The 19,589-nt window shown below is 42.6% G+C and overlaps 1 protein-coding gene across 7 annotated transcripts in view; it reads right to left on the bottom strand.

Moving 5' to 3' along the window:
- Positions 1 to 19,589, bottom strand: part of ptprub (protein tyrosine phosphatase receptor type Ub) — a 160,989-nt gene that overhangs the window by 57,655 nt on the left and 83,745 nt on the right. For all 7 annotated transcript variants that reach the window (XM_035163526.2, XM_035163525.2, XM_035163523.2 and 4 more), the window contains exons 4-7: positions 10,914 to 10,995; positions 8,282 to 8,397; positions 4,071 to 4,245; positions 1,165 to 1,458 (exon numbers count right to left, since the gene is read on the bottom strand). In XM_035163526.2, the coding sequence (XP_035019417.1) occupies positions 1,165 to 1,458; positions 4,071 to 4,245; positions 8,282 to 8,397; positions 10,914 to 10,995 (667 nt within the window). The remainder of the gene's footprint in view (positions 1 to 1,164; positions 1,459 to 4,070; positions 4,246 to 8,281; positions 8,398 to 10,913; positions 10,996 to 19,589) is intronic.

Genomic DNA, 19,589 nt, shown 5'->3' on the forward strand with positions numbered 1-19,589 from the left:
TTCTTAGATAAGTTCACACAGCAACTGAGTCAGAATTTGTTCCTCTTCTGTTTGAGTTTTAGCAGATTATCGTGACAGATGCAGCCTCATAATGAAAGAATGAAGTTGGGTCAAAGACTGGTGTGTGTCTGTGTAGCATCAGTACTTTGAAGTCAGGATCTGTAATGAAACGACTCCATTGAATGAAAAGAGGAAATATGTATTTGTATTATTATACTCTAGATTACATGTGTAAGTCAATGCAATTTAGAAAATCACAGAGCAGCCTCTTGGTGCAGGTCGCTGTCCCGTGCTTGTGGATTCCATCCAACAGCCAGGTGTTCAACACAATCTATTCCCCTTTTCAGGCCCCGGGTCATGCATCACCTAAACAGTGGCTGCTGTGATTCCCTGAAGCGCTTTACACGTCGCATAATGGGTCCTTTCAGAGTAATGTCCTTTTCCAATCAAAAAAAAACAAAAAAACGGCCCTCTCATTCTTGGTAAGACAAACACAAATCCCTAGATGGGAAATACTAAACAGTTATCTCTATAAACAGGAGGACATACACCAAGATCCATATGGATGCAAATTTCTGGGCGATGAGAAGATGCAAGTGATAAAGCAGTCTCTATCATTCATCTCAAGAATAACAAATGGATAAGAGCTGAGGAGTGGATGATGTGCTTTCAGCTTGAAATGCAGCAGCAGCAGCAGCAGCAGCAGCAGCAGCAGCAGCAGCTGGCCAGTGTATCGCTGGAGCAAAAGCATTTTCATGTTTTGAGTCAAGCATCAAAACCTAAGCTGAACCTTGACCTTATGTTAGGCAAAGTAACCAGGGGGTTGGGAACCTTCAGGGGGTTTCAAGATGAATTGGAGGTGTCACAAGATATGAGGAGGGATAATCTCTTTTTCTTGTAAAGTATTTCATATTTCCATCCTCAACAGGCCTCTACAGGCTCAGGAGGTAGAGTGGGTCATCCACTAGACAGAAGGTATTTGGTTCGATTACTGGCTCTTCCAGTCGCCATGCTGAAGTGTCCTCTTGCAAGACACTGAACCCCAAATTGCCCAGTGTATAAATGATGTGATACAGTCCATTTAAAACATTAAACAGCCAAAGTCAATAAAATCCCTCACTAGTTGCTCTGATTACAACTTTGTGCGGGGATCTATGAGCTCACCTGCACACTTGGTCCTGCTCACAAGCGGTGGTCCGGGAGGCCCAGTTCCTCCCTCTCCGGGCCGAGTCAACAGCACACTGATGCGGTACTCCGTGTCCGGATCGAGATGCCAAAGCTTGTAGGTGACCATGTTGACCCCGTGCACCTCCGACCACGGAGACTGACTGGCGCGGTACTCAATCTCCTTCCTGATGATGGGACCGTCTCCCAGGATAGAGTTGGTGTTGAGCTGGATGATCAGGTAAGTGGAGCCGGCACGCAGCAGCTGCGGTGGTGCGATTGGGGACGGAGGTACTGGGAGAGGGAATGAGAAGGAGTTAATTTTTCCGTTTTCCTGTTCAAACACCAATCAAGTGATTGCTGGCAGTGCCATAGCACATGCACATGCATATTCTAGGCCGGTAAAGTTATAGTATTATGGGCAGCTGTGGCTCTGGTTTGATCCTAGTCTCCCAGATTCCACATGCTGAAGTGTCCTTTGGCAAGACACTGAACCTCAAACTGCCCAAGACAGCTGTGTGTGACTGATGTGAGATAGAGAAAGTGCTGCACATAGATGCGTGTGTGTGCGTGTGTGTGAAGGGCAAAACTGTACCCTAAAGCACTTTGAGTGGTCATCAACACTAGAAAAGCTCCATATAAATAAAGAACATTTATCATTTATTAATTTTACTCATCAGCTGAATGCAAACGGATGTGTCACTGCCAAGCTCACTGTGTCTGCAGGGACTGCAGGCTGTGAGCAGGTCAAACGGTTTTCAAATAGCAGATTAGTCATACATATTAATGAAGCAGGCATACATTTTAAGCAAAATATGGAGTGAAAACACAGCCGTGCGTGCAGCGAGCTGAGTGTGTGTGATCCTTGTATCTAAACGATTGAGTGTTCTTCCTCTAAAACCGACTGTTCTGTCCTCACAGCTGGTCACCATCATGAAAGAGGACACTCTGCATCGCTGTCGGTAAAAACTGCCAAACCAAAGATTCATTCCAGAGCCCATCGGTCAAATGTCACTTACAGGCAGAACCGAGCCACTGAACAATTACACAGACAACAGTCTGCAGGAGGGGAGGGAATGCAAGAAGAAACGAGGACAAAGCATGGGAAAAAGATCAGAGTTAAATCTGTGGCTGTGACTAATCCCTCATTCCTGCAGAGGCGCCTCTGTCTTTTATGGTCCGCCTCTCTGTGGGCTTTCAACATAACCAGCACCTCACCTCTACTCTCCACTGCCTCGACTCTGCCTGCAGCAGCTCATCTTTCCTCTATCAGCAACTCCACCAATAATGAAAGGGCAAATTTGGGCCACAGGCAAGCGGCAAGTGGGGCCGAATGTTAAACGACTGACTCGTTTCTTTCACGGCTAAAGTTCACGGGCCTAGTAAATATGCAGGTTACTTTCTGGTCATTCAGTTTACTTTATTCTGAACTTCATTTTTTTTCCTGGGCATATTACTAGCTGTGTTTTTCACCGTTTCCCTCAGCACACACAGCTATTCTGAAACCAAACATCACTCACGCTGCCACTCTATATTTGATTAAGTGGTTTTTTTGTACTTTAATAGGCTGAAAATCCCTGAAAACACAACCATCAAATGTAATCAACAACTCCGAGGCCACAACAACAGCCAGAGACATGCAGCACCTTTTGGAGGAAGTTGAAAATGCTTTATTCACTGTGTGGACATGTTTCTGTTCCTCTATGGGGCAATGAGGGAGCTTCATCCTGATTCCTGCCTGCAATCTACGGTTTTGAAATGAGTTGATCCAACATATTAAAGGGATGATTAGCCTCTTCTTAGTGGGGCGATGGGGGGGAAAGGCATTTATGAAAGTCTCGTTGAGGACTCGGCCTCAGCTCCTGTAATATAGATTATAGAGTCACAGCCGGTTGACTGGAACGTGACTTTCGGCTTCATCTACTCACGATGCAGAATGAGCTTTTCCAGAAATAACTACTTTGTCCCGATTACAATATATAGCGAGAACTATACGTGGACTTATTTGCAGGGAGTGTGAGCACATTAAATGGGTTTCATGGTTTCTCTCTTAGAGCTTTTGTTGACTCCTAGTTTACTGGCAGCTGCTGGGTTGGTAGCACTTTGGCAAAGGGACTTTATTTTGAACCGTACCAAACCAGACTCTAACACAATGCTAAACAGATTCCGTGCTTCCTTATCAATCAAAAGGGATTTACTTCATGCATTAAAAACAGTGCTGACAGGAGGAGCATGCGGCAGAGGACGAGGAGAAGGAGAATCTTTCACATCCTTATTTGCCCTCCTCGTCTTCCCTTTGCCTGGAGTGCGTTATGCCAACAAACCATCCCACAACCATGTCATTACTATGCTGTCAAAGTGGTGTCAGGCTGTGGGGTTGGAATGAGTAATGGGAGTGAGGTCACTATCTGTGGTACATGATATGACAGGGGCTGCAGGAGTCCAAGTCAAGTGAACAGCTCTCTGACAGGGAGTTGAGGAGCTGTGTGTGGCAGCCTGTTTGACAACTGCAGCTCAGAAAACAATACATGTCAGAGACGCTGCATTCGCTGACTAAAGAGCCGGCGTGTGCGTCGAGGGCCGCAAACTTTGCGATTAAGGAGTTTTGTGGATAATCAATTTGAAATAGGGGTCTATAATACTCTCTGTTGTGCACAGATGATGTCCTATGGGTGATCCGGAAAATCTTCACACTAGTGTGTCCATTATTCTTTGTTATGATCAGTTTCATTTTTAATTCATCTTTGAATCACAGTCAGTAATTTACCATGACCAGGGAGAGCAGAAAATCACACGCTATCATAATAACAGCAGGGGAAAAAAAGATGCTCGGGGGCGAAAGAAAGTGAAGGGCGAGGAAGACCAGACGAGAACATTAGAGACAAAAATAGAGAGGGAGTGTTTACCTTTGACGACGAGTTCAGCAAAGTTTGAGACTCCGGAGCCCCTGGGGGACTGAGTGACACAGCGGTAAAGGTCTTGATCTGTCCGCTGGATGCTGTCTAGCTGGAAGGATACCACAAAGCGCCGGTGACTCAGGTGCTTGACCGATGCTGTTGCGAAAATGTCCCCGTTGTGTCTCTGGAAAGCAGGAAAAGGGCAGAGTGAGAGAGCGAACAGGATGGGTCAGCATGTCCCTCTCAAGTACACAAACGAGTGGATGTCATCTCATAAAGGGTATCATGTGCAATAGCTGGAGACAAAAACAAATGTCACGGATACACATACACACAGAAATACAGATACACAATAGGTCATTATCGGGTTTATTATGTGCTGTTGTACCCATGAAGTAGGGGGACTTGTGGCAGACAGAGTTGAATGGTCAGAATTATAGCTACAAGGGCCAAGATATCAACAACTGTTTGAGTCAAGCTCCCAAATTCCTGCATCCTACACTTCCCATGATGCAACATCTTCCATACTCCATGGCTGGAGTATGTAATACAGGCCTCATGACACACACAAGACCTTACACGCCTGTTGTAACAGGCTGAGTGGTACGCACCATGACAACAGTCGTAAACAAGAGCCCCATGAAGTTATAAAGACCACTGAGCAGCCTAAAAAAATAAATGCCTGAAATGAATGAGAATGTTTGTTTGTTTATTTGTTTATTTGTTTGGATTTTAAAGAATAATACGCCAAAATTACTTGACAAATCACCACGAAATTTGGGGGAAGGATGTGGTATGGGTCCCATTCTAGTTGAATAAAAGTCATTATAAGCCACCATCACCCACATTGTAGACAGTCAAATAGTGATGGGCCCTGTCTAGACCTGTTGTTCACATCTGTCCCTAGAGATCAAATCACATATGGTCAGTGCTAAGTTAGTCGTTTCACACCTGGTATTAAAATGCGTCCTGAATGTGTCTCCTACGATCGTATCTTCCCACTTTAAGTAATCACGTATGTCATTTGTGTTTCACTAAGGCCAAGTGATCTTGTTTTTTACCCAGTCTGACGATTAAGATGTGACCAATAACAATGTTCAAAATGTCCCCTGGATAGGTGCCTAAGTGCACACACACACACACACACACACACACACACACACACACACACACACACACACACACACACACACACACACACACACACACACACACACACACACACACACACACACACACACACACACACACACACACACACACCTTGCCTTTATAAGAAATTATTACCAAGTGAATTCCTGGGCCTCTAAACTAATAATGTAGCAAAGGACTTCATATAAAGCTGATTGCTATCTGGGTCAGTTCTTATTAGATACATGTGATTAAAAAGGAGGGTTGACCGATTGTGTGTAATTTAATTAGAATGGCAGGACCATCTCTGATTTAATTACACAATATGACAATCAGACATGAAAACAAATTCAATCTTGTTAAAATAATTGTGATTATGTGGGTGATACATGTCATGAATGTCTTCCTTTAACAGAGCCCATTTATAACCTCAGTCGTCCTCAGTGTGCAATTAAACAGTTAGATCTGAGAGACAGATGGATTTCAATGCATTGAGGTCTATTCAGTTTAGTACACGGGGCTCAAGGATGAATGGCAGAATGCAGACTTTGTATTTTAGTTTGAAAAAATTTGAAAAGACAAACTTGAAATGGCAAAGATAACTGGTGTCAAGCAGAAACAGAATATAAACCTGGACTCAGAAGAGCACATACCTCTGCCAAGGCCAAACAATCTGACTCGACACATCTGTCAGATCCACATTCATTTCTAGATCTTCACCAATTTGAACAAATGCATAGATCTCAACACCATAAATATGACTTGTTTTTTTAAATCCTGTATCTGGATCCACACAAACGATTTTATGGACTAGTTCCTGGCTGATGCCTCATGTCTCCATCATGTTTGCCACAAATCAGTTTTTCGCACAATCCTTTTCGCACTATCCTGCCAACAAACAAACAAATAAAACGGACACAGATAAAAACATTCTTGGCATAGGTGAAAATGTATGGTTTGGAGTGGACTAAGTAGAGAAATAGTGAGAGAGATAAACAGGAAAAACAGAGAGACGGAGGAAGATTCAAATAAATCTTGCAAGATGCATCTCGCTGTTGCACTGTGGGAGACATTTCTCACATTGTTCCACACCGTTAAAACCACTAACATCCGTCAACACATCTGAGCTGACATTTTTTTCGCATGTCTCCAAGCCGTGCACTTTGTTTGAAATGGTAGACACTAATGTTGATACTCATCCCTCAATCGATAGCATGTGAGAAAACTGGGATTAAAAAGGAGACCTCTGGGTCATGCTCGGTCATCCCGCCTTCTGTTTTGCTTCTTGATTTGGGGCCATCAAAAAAAAAAAAACCCAGACCACTCAAACCTCAGGCCAAGCCGTCACAAACAAACACATAAACAAACACACACCCATTGATTAGGGTTAAGCAGGCAACAAATCATGTGACAGCAGGAAAAGGAAAGGAAACCCTAATCCCACACTCCTGAAACCTCCCTGCATCTTCTGTATCTTTATATTACAGGAAGGAGGCAGGAGAAATGAAATAAACACAAGATCACTTCAAGTTACATAAACAATCTGTCTGAAGCTAATTTGCAATGAAATGACAAAAAAAAAACTGTTAGGCATGGGCAGCCAAGACTGTGCTGCAGCTGGTACAGCAGACTCCACCGACACAAAGGGGCACAACAGAAACCCACAGTGAATTGAGTTCATGTGGTGAAAAGAGGTCTGAAAGATGAGCGTGAAGCAGAGAGAGCAGCAAAGAGGAGAGGAGGACGGCGAGCAGGTGGAGGAGAGGCAGGCAAAGAGCAGAGTGGCCTGCAGATCTCATTACAGCAGACGCCCGTACGGTTATGCCAGCTAATTACCCAACGCATTTGTCTTCATCCTTGTGTTGGGACCAAATGGGGGGTTTGATAAAGTGTTCAGAGAGGTGGGAATGAGGACGCCTCAATTACATAAATCACACATCTCCCGATTTTCAAACAACGCAGTAGGTTTGCCTAAGGTCAACCGTGATTAACATGGTGTGGTGGGTGGTAAGATGTTGGCAAACACACAAAATGTGTGGCTGCACTGTAATTGCAGTGTGAGATGAAAAAGGAAATCCTTCAGCACAATGGTTTCTTGGTCCTTTAATGAATTTTTTTTGCTCCTTTAATCATCAGGGCTAAATAAAGAGAAGGATTTTAAGACCACAGAGTGATTCCCACTACACGGCCCATCTGACCTTCACAGAGCCGCCTTTTTACATGAAAAGATAGATTTCTAATAAGTAACTTTTCAAAGGCGGTGTAGTAAGGAGGCTTCAAGGCGCTAATGGCCTTCACAGTGTTCATGCTCCGACTGCAGTCTTCATTTAAGCACAAACATCTGGGAAACATAATGAGTCAGAAACCTTGTTGCAGCATTTAAACAGGCTCCACTTGAAACACATTTGTGTATGTAGACAGTTCAGTTCCACAATGGGGTTAGAAAGTTAAAGTCTTCGACCTAGAGGCATTAAGTAACCTCAAATAAACCTATAAGACAGAAAAGACACTAAACTGCAATAAGGTGTAAAACAACTTCAGAGCAGCTTGTAGTCATTTTGTGTCTCTTTCTGTCTCTGTTCCTTTTTCATTTGTTCAGGGATCGAAAGAAGTTCCTCTAAAACAGAGATTACAAATAGGCCGACCGTCGTCCAGGTCTGGACCCAGATGCTAAATCGTATCCGTAACAGGATCTTTAACAGATCAGTCACTGAGAATTTTAAACAGCACAGACTTGCTAGCCTTTATAGATCGAAAAGGTGTGAAACTTATACTTGTTTATTTTTCTCTTTAATCAAGCCCTTTCAGATGCACCTTTATAAAAATGTTTTGCTATGTTTATTTACTTGACATGAGAGTATTTATTTTCTATTAGAGCATATAATTCCTCCAGTTCAATGAGATATCTCTCTGAATTCGAATTTACTTCCCCTCCTCTAAAATATAGAGCATGGAAAAATACCCCAACCTGTTGTTTTTTTTCTCCATTTGTGCTGTTGACTGTTCTGTTTATAAAAATCTGACAAACTCCCACACGTCTAGAGTCAGACACTCATGCTCTTTCAGCTGCCATTAAACCACTCACTCACCTCCAGCAGGAACTTCTCGGCCTCGGATGCCCTTCCAGCAGCAACACACTGGAAAGTGGCATTTTGCCCGGCGTTGACCTCCTCGTCTCCGAGCCTGGAGAAGTGCGGTGCCTTATCTGAAGAGACAGACAGACAGAGGCACACAGTGAGCTCAAAAGACTCCATTACCTTTCAGCCATGCGCAGCGTCGGCCGGCTAAACAGGACATGTTTTTATCAGGGCTTTTTGTTTCGTGTTTTTAAATACACAAACAGGGAATTTCTTGCTTGAGAGAACAACGAGCTTTGTCAAATGTTTGTTCATAATTAAATTCATTTCGCCAACATTGTCTCGGGACATAAAGCTGGAAGTTTAACATAAAATTAAACATTTTTGACCAATTTATTTCTTCTCCACTGTGCTTTATGCTTTGTGTTAATGAATAGCAAGTGAAGATTGTACTGATGCATATTGATGCGTGTAACTGCTCACGGCAAATTGCAAAAAAAGAAATCAACTTCCGAATGAAGCTGCAGGGAAAAAACAAGAACAAATTTAAACTGCTTTTTTTCTTTTAATCCTCTTGGTTATTTCATGTCTTTGTGTCGACAGTGGAGGAGAGAAGTTGGTCCTATCTTCAGATTCTCCATAGCAAGAATGGATGTGTCCATAATAATTTGTTATTTAAGATACAAGTGTGTAAATCAATATGTTGAGGTGTTCACTTAGTGTCCATCATCAACATTCCTGCAAATAAACAACATTAGATTACAGGCGATCTACAGATGAGCAGAATGTGACAGTGTCTCTGCAGAGAAGAGTCTGTCCTTCACATTTTGACGAATATTATGTCCCAGAATACTGCGTGGAGCTGCCAATGAGTCAGTGTGTGGGAGTCGCCCTCTCATCCAACTCCATGATTAACAATAGAGCAGTGAGAACCAAACCCCTGCGGAGCCAAATCACCGGGTAAACGCTGGCAGCGCTGTCTGCCATCATCTCTGAGAAATGGGGTAGGACGAGTTGACATGTCACTCTCGATGATTGACAGGAGGAGATGGCAGAGCAACAGTGAACCAGAGCATCGGGGAGAAGCAGTCATGTGGCTCTCGCTTGGTTCTGCACGGTGCCGCTTAGGAGGGGGGGGTGACGATTTGTTGATCTAGTTTGTGCGCAGTGAGGAGGACGACGGGAGAGGGCCCGCTTTTGTACCCCACAGGTGGCCATGTTTCCTTTGAGTGACTCTGCCTCCTAAGGTTTATTCATAATTCATGCCCGAGAGTCGAGCATAAATAACACCCAAAATGAGCATGAATGGAAAAAAAGGCCTTAGAGTTGGCAAGAAGTGCAGTGTTACACAGCTAAATGTGTCAGATCTTATCCCCGGGACTCTTCAGCGTGGTAAATATTTCACTGGGCTGAGGCGCAGGGTTTCGGAGTCAAAGACCGAGACTCGAAAGAATATTTCTAAAATGTCAAGCATGCTTTGACTACAATTCACAAAAAGGAACTTGTTATTATTTTATTTATTTGTGGGGTTTTTTTTACAATGCGACACTTCCATTCTCACTCTTCCTTCTTTCTTCACAGTCCTCGCTGGCGAGTAACGCAGGATGGCCGCGTGCGACATCATAAGGCCTGCTCAGGTCTTGATGAGAGTCCTAATTATTTAATGGCCACAGTGGGAGCATTCAGGAGACGCCATCTGCCGTCTCTTGGTGAAACTGGGCGGCTGACTGTGCGGTATGCGTACAGTAGGCGTACGAAGCAATGTCACAGCCAGTGTGCGTTTAATCTCCTCCAGTCCTCTCCGACATGACATCCTTGAACAGTCCATCTCCAAGCACTCCAGTGCAAACAATAGGGAATATATAAATATTAACAAGGAGGATCCCGTGAGGGTGAAACATCCTTCAAGCTTGTGTCAGTTACACGAGTCACTTGGAATCAGTGTGGACGTGAGTGTTACATGTCCTATGAGCCGACAAGAGCTCTTGTGCTCAGCGCTGGACCATACAGGGAAGAGACACCGCTGCACTTTGTCCAGGTATTAAGCTCAGGTGTCTGAGTGAATATGTTTTACACAACGTCCTCGGGGGGCTGACAGCACGCCCTCACTTTTCCACCACTGACACAAAAAGCACTCTGCTGCAGGGGGCTATTGGTTACCAAGAAGAAGGGGGGAAAAAACACCCTGAAGAGAAGGCATGTTCTTTCATAAGGCTTTGAAATGCACTGCTTGATGGAGGAAAAAAAGCCTGCACAAAGTAAGTTGTGACAAAAAGCTACAGGACTCTTCCAGGCAGGCCCGAAAACATGACAGTGTAGACTTCCTGAGAGAGAAAATTCAAGATTTCACTGATTAACAAATCAATTTGTCAGTCAAACCAGGCCGGGGGTGAAGTGAGTGTTGGCATTTGGGTGCTGCAGTGTTTTAATAGCACTACTGTCATCGCAGGATGCCTCAGGACAGCCCGCAGTACCAATACAAAAAGGTCAATCAGCCATTACTCCTCTCCTCATCCTATTAATGTTTCATGCTGCTTTGAAATACATTTTCCACCCCCACCCCCCAAACCCGCCAACTAAACCTGTTTTATTTTGCCTCCAGCACCTTCTGTAATTGTAATCCATTGTCAGAAGTGGCACTTACAGCAGGGATAGTTGAGCACCATGATGTCATCGATGGCAATGTAGCCTCGCCGCTCCCTGGAAACCGTTGCCTCAATCATAACCTGCAGAAGTGGAGTAGATGCGAATGCATGATGAACAGAATTAAATTCATAACCACAGCAGCAGAAGCAAACACTTGTGACTTAACCTCATGCTCAAAACGCTCAGAGCTGAAGTGTAGAGCAATTTTCACAAAGACCACTGAGGGCTGCGTGGATCCTCTCGCTTTCGTTTCCCTTTTTGTTGACAGATGCATTAATTACAAACGGGCCCACCGCCACATCGATGCACGACTACTGACCCAAAAAACAGGGAGGCAGACAATGAAAGAAATTGGATCTTTTAAGATAGATGGATACGTTTTGTCTTCATCCGCAGGGCAGACAGAAATAATGGCTTCATCGGGAAGCACACGATGTGGCGCCTGAGTCATGAGACGCGTTCTACATTCAGGCTGCGGTGGAGCCATAACGGCAGCTCATACAACTTGTACATGGCCACGAGGCTCAAGGGAGGACAGACCTCTACACCACCCTGTGGAACAATAAGCCCGGTGAGCGGTGGGATCCCATGAAACCTAATCAATATCAAATCACCATCCTCAGTAATAGAGAGAGAGTTATGAGACACGGGGGTGATGTTTGTTTTCGCCGCATCCAAGGACAGTCCTCCATCCGCACGTTTGATCCAAGGCCTGCTTTGAGTTATTGTTTCTCATAATCCTCTGACCAAATGATCACAAGGTGGCTTCTACCACCAGGTCGTGATTTCCACTGAAGCCCCCACACACAGGTTTTAATATGTTACAGAGGATTGGAGCTTGTTCTTCTCAAAGTCAAATAACTGGACTGTCAGGTTATACTGTATTCACTCTGTTTTTTTATGGGTTGTATATCTCTTACAGTAGGACTGGGTATTTTAGGTTTTCTATAGGTCTTAGTTTAAAAAGGCATAGAGGTAATGATGTCTGATCTACTGAGCGGGCCACATGGCTTTCATAGCCAGTAGCCAGTCAGATTTATGGATATTTTATTAATTTTTTTACCATTCATTTTGTGAAGCACTTTGTAACCTTGTTGAGATATGTGCTATATGAATAAAGTTATTATTATTTTATCAATTTAATACCAGAGTTCTCATGCATTCATTCTTATCTTTGGAGTCAGTGGGTGGATCTTGAGTTTATCATTTTTATTGTATTTTGTTTGCTTGATTCTCACCTTTTGTGATTTGGGGAATATCGAAAATAAATTCCAACGGAATATGTTTTACTCAGACAACCTTAAATTGAAAGAGTTCTCCAATGCAGGTAAATTATACTATAAAGCACTTTCTGTGGCTACAATATGACCAGTAGGTGATTATAGGGGGGTGACGGCTGATACAAGCCCACTTGTTAGGAAAATGAAAATGAACAGATGAAAATGAGACTGCAATAACCAAAGTTCAGAGTTGGGTAGGGAAGACATATGGGACAACTAGAGGACACTGAGAAAAAGAAAGGTGATGGAGACGAGCGAGGATTACATGACATTCAAATCCTCATGTGGGCCCATTAACCATGGAGATAAATGCTCTTTGGATATTACTGTTTATCATGTTTTCACCACTGTCCTTTTGTTTGTTCTTTTGTTGGTTGGTCTGCTTGTCATCAAGAGTCTGGATCAGGGGGCGGATCTATGAGTGTGTGCAATTTGGTAGAGCTTGGTTGAACTTAAGGGGACTGTTGGGCCTTGTTGGACGCGTGGGCTCTACTTATACTATGCATTATTTACTTGATTCTCGTGAACTACTGCTTCACAGACAATTTATCCTACTCCCCACTGTCATGGATTTAAAGCTATTGTCCTCCAAACAGCTTGAAATGCACATATGTCCATCTAGCAAGTCAATTTTTTTCAAGGGCTGTGGCGTTACACCCTGGGGAAATTACACATGGTGGAAGTGCTGACATGTATTATACCAATCTAAGTTAGGGTTTTATGATAACTTGACTTTGGTGATTTTTTGTCTGTTTCTCTCCCAAAATGTCTCAAATGCATCAGCATTAACTTCTGTCTCAACATATAGCAGCAGTACAAGAACTTTGTCTACATGAAATAACTAATATTGTGTCTTTTCTTTAATAATGACTGACTTAAATAATAATGTTGCTAGTTGTATTGCAACATTATTATTTAGGTTATTAAATATCCTATTCTATAAGAAAGACTTATCTCACCAAAACTGGTGTGAGATGTTAGTGTCACAGTTTGCCACAGTGCACTTGTGTTTGCACTCCTAGATTTATAGTCACAGCAACATCTGCACGGTGTCTGGCAAAGATTGCAGCCTTGCACACTCAGCAGGGCAGAGAAAGTCCACCTCCCTGGACTTCGGGGAAGGAACACGTGTGATTACACCAACAATTGGTGTGACAACATCCCTGGCCATGCACAACCCCTTAAGGCACCTCCACAGACAGCATTTTGATGGGATGTGAGGAGATTGGGGTCATCTGAAAAACCTCGGAGGGAACTCAGACAGAAGGAGTTGCAGGGAGCCAGGCATGCGGGCTATAGAGAAGAGGGGAAAAGGTCGTAGCTGCAGGGTCTCGGAGTTGGAGAGTGACCCTCGTCTGTCTATAGCTGGCTGCTCTCCTCCGGCTCCAGGAGGAACACTGAAGCTAATCTTCTGCCAGAGTCAATTTTCCTGTTTTGTCCCAGACTGTCCTGGAACCTGAGCTGCTTAGAAAAAAGAACATTAACATTAACGTTATATTTCTTTCAGCTGGTCTATTTTCTTAAAAGCCTGTGCAGTCTAATCTTTTCTTATTTCATTTCCTTTATGTCTTAATTTTGTATTATCCTCTTTATTTATTTCTCTGTCCGCTATTTGTTTTCCCCTCATTTTGTGCACCTACACTAATCATACAATATTTATAGCACTGGTTAAAGCACAATATGCTTCAGTATGCTGACCTGAATTATCGGTGTAAGCACACACTGCCATGCCATTAGACTAACATTAAAATTAGGCAGAAACACTGATTAGACTTAATGGTACACAAGGAAGAGAGAAAAATGCCCTGGAAGTCTAATTGGAGGTGTTATTACTATCTGCTGAACTAAAGCACTCTATACGAGATTGATTGCCGGTTAGTCATCAGTCTTCTTGGCCATTAGGAAAGGAAATTATTAAGAGGGAGACGTTCGGAGCATTTGTTTCAATAAACAACCTTCCCAGATTTTTATTGAAAGCCACTTTCCCAATGAAACTTTCCGTGTGCCTGTACTTTATCCTAATGAGGGGTCATTTTACTTGGAGAAGATAAGAATGCTGGAGTCATCTTGCAGGGGGGAAAAAACAATAGTGTGACACACAGTGATTTACGACTGATATAAAAAGCATTTTAGGGAGAAAATATTACATTTGCCTGTGATATTGGCTTTTAGAGGCAGTTGTAATGTATACAAATCAGGAGACGATTTATCTGGACCTATAAACCAGCTTTCTCTTTTTACACTCGAGTCAGGAGACACCATTAGACACAGAGGGCTTTCACTCACCATTATGCAGTCATAGATAAATAAGCCCTTTAAATATTCACAGACAAAAGGTCAAATGCTGAAGTATATCTTTTCAGGTGGAAAATGCCAAAGGATAACAGTCTTTGTATGTGAATATTGTGCCGGTGTCAGGAATCTCAATTCGCACTCTACAGTATTTCACAAAACGCTTTCCCATATAGCCATGTGCTCAGCTTGGAGGACTCTCAGCAGGCTGCAGAGCAGGAAAAGAGCAGATACTATCAGACAAAGCTGAGACAAGAACATCCTTATTTACAAGACTTTGATGTGTCTCCCGTTCCTCTTTCTCTTAAATGAATTAGTGTAATAATTGAATAAGATGACTCCATGTTTGCAAAATGGGCCAATTCAATCGTATAGTTTGTTTTTAAATTATTCATCCTTTGGGGAAATACTATTATTTGTATTTTCCCAAAGACTGAGATGAGACGATCGATTACAATCTTATGTTGTGCATTTTAACTTCGGAGCTGGTTAGCGTAGCCTAGCCTAGAATAAGATAATATAAAGAATAGAATACATTATTACCATATTAAATATTGTCTAGCAACCATAAATTGACAACAAGAAATCAGACATAAGTCATTTCGTCCACCCGGTACCAGAGACTGTGTACAAAGATGGACGACATGACTGCTCCCCAAAAGTGAAGGCAAAGCGTCTCAATTGCCCCCTGGTGGATGGCTGCAGTATAGTTTACAAACCCCATGTCCTCCATGTTGGTGGATGGGACATGAGCCAAAATAAAAATGTCCAAGTACACGTCAAATAATTTTTTTCAAGATTGCTTCTGTCACTTTAGGTCGTTATTATCGCACTGATGCATCTTTAAATGCTCACATTTCTGCGAAGTTTGGTTTTGTAACATATTTGATGCTGTAAAAATAGGAAAACGTCACAATTGAAAGCCGAGACTGACTCACGATTGGTTGGGTGCCTGTATCGGCGAAACCTCCGTATATAACGATGCTTCATTCCCCGATTGCTACAGCAAAAAACGATTGTGTTCCCATTCTGGGATGATTCAGCCTTATTTCCGGATAGTGGGAGAAAGTGGTTTTTTTAAGGTATTTAAAAAGAAAATTGTGACCTGTGACCCTAAAAGTGTCTCATCGTGGTTTTAAGGGAGGTTACAGGGTCAGGAGACAGTTGACATGTCTGCTGTACTGTGCAACACCCTCGGGCTGCTATGGTCGGTGAGGGCATGTTTTTATAGCGGTCTCTGTAGAGGCCTGATGGTGCCAGTGATCACATATAAGAGAAGCTGAACCAAGTCACTGTGAGAGTAACATGAGCAATTGTCACCCCCAAGTCTGAAGATGTCTCCCACAGCATTCCCATATATCTTCCTCTACTTGAGTCACCCATTCCAACAGCACATCCATGAATGGCTAGAATTGCTGTCACTCTCTGTGTTACATGTAGGTGTTCGCATCCTATTGGATAGTTAAGCCTAAAGCATGCATAACTAAGTCACACTGTGTCCTTGCGTCTTGCCACTGGTGAAACACGCAAAAGAGTTGAAGTGGGTGAGAGTTGAAGTTGGTGCCTCTCTGTCTGGAGCATCTGAGTTAGATATGAAAGTCCCTAAGCGTAGACACTACAATGCATTGTTGGTTGGCCCTTTAACCTTTATTACAGAAAGAAAGGAAGGGAGTATCTGTGGAATTTAGACAGGCACTATTCTCCTGTACAGAATATGATGTGTAATATACAATATACATTAATATATAGTGGCATATAAAGTAATGTGTGAGGATGTTTAAAAATTCCTCAACAACAGTGAGATCTATCTGAGCTCTGTCAGAGAGACACTACATAGTCTTTAGGTTTGTGGCTGCAGTTTGAAACCTACACACAACTATGAGGCCAAAGATAAGCACTGGATTTAACTGACTCCGATTTCTAGAACCTCACATTACTTTAAGATTCACAAACGCATTTTTACACTGAATAACAACTGTGCATCTTTTTATAGTTAAGTTTTACTGGTGCAGAACCATTCCATGATCTGGATGGACAAGAGCAATGATTACACAAGGCTGGAAAAACAATCCCAGCCGATCATTAAAGCAGCAACACCTGCAACAGGTAGAAGGTACTGAGAGAGGAGATAAATAAAATATGTAATATCAACATGTGTGGGAAGGAAAAAGTCATGAAAGGCAGAAGAAAAACAAGTTTTAAGATGATTCTGACATTTGGAAGGAGGCAGGAGGAAGAGAGAAGTGAGTGAGAGATGCTAAAGAGGGGAGGGGGACATGTCTCCGGCTCTAGTTGGCAGTCTTGCAGGGTTGGATAACATCTTTAATATTTGATAACAAGGTTCTCCAGGTATTGCAAACACTTCTACCAATAAGAGGGAGCGAGAAATGTGGCAACGTGCAGGAGACACAGACGACAACTTCAATCGAGACATCTCAAGGTGATCTCGCTCTCTGAAGATTTTCACCTCAAAATCCATTGAACTCCAAATCCCAATTCCACAACTGTGATAGGAGGAGTGATGTTTCTGTAATGCTCCTCACCCCCCGACATTAATATAAAGGGTAACCTGGTGAGTCAACATTACACATGCACACGTCGAGTCCTGCATGAATAATAAAATATTAAAGAAGTACTCGGAGCAAGCAGGGGAATAATTTTTCAAATCACCGGGCAGGTGAAGCAGAGGGGGTTTGGTTTCCTCACATTAATCCTCTTAGTTTTGGTGATTATCAGAGAATTGCTTTTTTAAATTACATTCCACAGTGACATTTTCGAGACATAAACAGTGCTGTAAACAAGGTATTTCATTACGCCCCCAAATCGTGAAACCAGCAAGCCCAGGTGTAATCGCACATCTGTATCTGTGCAGTGTAAAAGGCTACACTGACATTTTGCATCCTTGCGCTGTATGCAGAGAACTGGGAGTCATAATATGACCTAAAACCTAATATGGAAAGGAAGGGGAAACCTGTAGATTTCCAAAATGGTGTGCATTCTCCTGGGATTTATTTTATTCAGAGACGATGATAAGATGTGCCTACTCTCCACCTCTGCTTAAAAAGAGTCCTTAGCTAGTTTAATGGCAAAGTAAAACTTTGCCATCACCCAAAATCCAAAATAGTTGTATTAGACATGTTATGGAGCCGATGGAGCCGATAGAACTGAAAACCCTTTAGGATTTAAAGTCACACTATCTGCAGCTGATGTGCTCTAGAGCTTAAAGTCTCGGGTGAATACTAAAGAGAACTGCTGAACCAATCCAGGCTATATCGGATTCCCATTGTTCTGCTTTTTGGTGTTTTCCTGTCTGTTTCCACTGCACTGTTGTGGGTAAATGAAAGAGAATAGCAAGTAAAAAAGAAAAAAACAGTCACACCTTTCAACGTTGTCTCTGTAACAGAGAGCAATGACGTGTTGCAAGACAAGACCCTCCATCGAACCGCAGCGATGAGGGGTTTTCGACTGCAGAGGGATTAGCAATGTAAACCGTGCTCTATGTGACTCTGTGTGGGCAGTTTGTTCAGCTTCCTTTGTACTGAGAAGCAGCACAAGGTCAGAGTTAAAGTGGCATGTGACTTTAGAGGAGAAGTGTCCTTGTATGATGTAAGTAGATTGTTTATTAGTGCAGATACCTTTTGATCCAATCCCCTCTATGAACATATTTAATCCAATGAATTTGAGCACTTTTGAACGAGAGCGAGGCCATTAGGAGTTGAAGCTATCCTATTAAAATGCTATACTGTCAATACTAATTCAACTCTTAGGCCCATCTCCTTCTCCTGTGCTGTGTGTCCTGTCGGGGAGTCGTCCACTCCTCCTCATAAGCCCATTATAAATCTCCTTCTCCAAACCGGAGATGCTAATTTGCAGCCACGGCACATTTCTGACTCACCTGTGAGCCATCACTGTTTACCGGGAGGACTGTGAGAAGAAAGCGCACATCTCCAGAGGGGAAGCGGAAAGGAGGATATGGAATACAGCACAACTAAGTACACAGGAAAATGTCTTTGCTTGAGTACACACCACTCGAGTAAAGAGAGGGAAAAGGATGAAACATGTTATAATTGTATTCATGACTTATCTGTCCTGATGTGGGGACTTGGACAGAGCGGTGGTCAAGAGTCTGTTTTATAACAGCTCGGCTCTCACTGCATCCATCAGCGGTGAAGCGCTCTTTACCACGACACTCAATCATTTTCACCTTAAGAGTAAAAGCTATTTAATACATTTAATAAGGGTATTGTAAATGTAATGATTCCCACAGAAAATGCCATGGAGATAAAGGAAGCACCAAGTAGAAGAGCTTGCAGTGATTACACAAAAAATACAGGACATTGATAGCTCCACTACAATTTTAGTAGTGATTCGGCCGCTGAATTGAGACACAGCTAATGTAAGATTATCAATACATCGATTCAGTTTCTTGCCATAGACTGTAAATAAAGATGGATGACGCGTCTCCACTTCGGGCACGGTAGTAATCAGAGGGAGGAGCCACATGCTCGACCAATCCTGAGACAGTCTCAGCTGTCAATCATATTTATAGCATCAACTAATTAAAACCAGACTTACCGGATAAATTAACACTAATTTGAGGGTGATAAGAACTACAGTAAATGACAGAAACCATGTTAATGACGTGTTTGTTGTTTCTTTAGTTGCCTAAGTTAGGCTCAGCCTACCTCAGGTTAACTGTTTACAGTGTTCATGCAAACCTAATCTAACAATTGGTGTTAGTTTTGTATTTAGTGTGCAGTTATCCGTTTGTTAGCATCATTTTTTTTTATTTTTCTCTAAGCAGAGAAAGAGAAAATGCATATTTTCAAAAACATCTTGCTTTTCCCATGAGGCTTTGATGGTGTGCTGTATCTTTCTGAGTGAGACAAAATCATCACTATCTCTAATATAATCCAGAAGAGTACTAGATACCTATTCAGCGTAAAATAATATCCCTCTCTATTGAAAGTAAAGCCTCTAACACATTTGACAATTCTTGTTAAAATGCACACTACTCAACTTAATTGCTTCTTGACAGCTCTGCAGAGTATGCAGAAAAAAGAAACTGCATTAATAGATGCAGTGCTCACCTGACTGCTCCA

This window comes from Hippoglossus stenolepis, chromosome 8 (genome assembly GCF_022539355.2).
Source record: "Hippoglossus stenolepis isolate QCI-W04-F060 chromosome 8, HSTE1.2, whole genome shotgun sequence".
NCBI lineage: Eukaryota > Metazoa > Chordata > Actinopteri > Pleuronectiformes > Pleuronectidae > Hippoglossus > Hippoglossus stenolepis.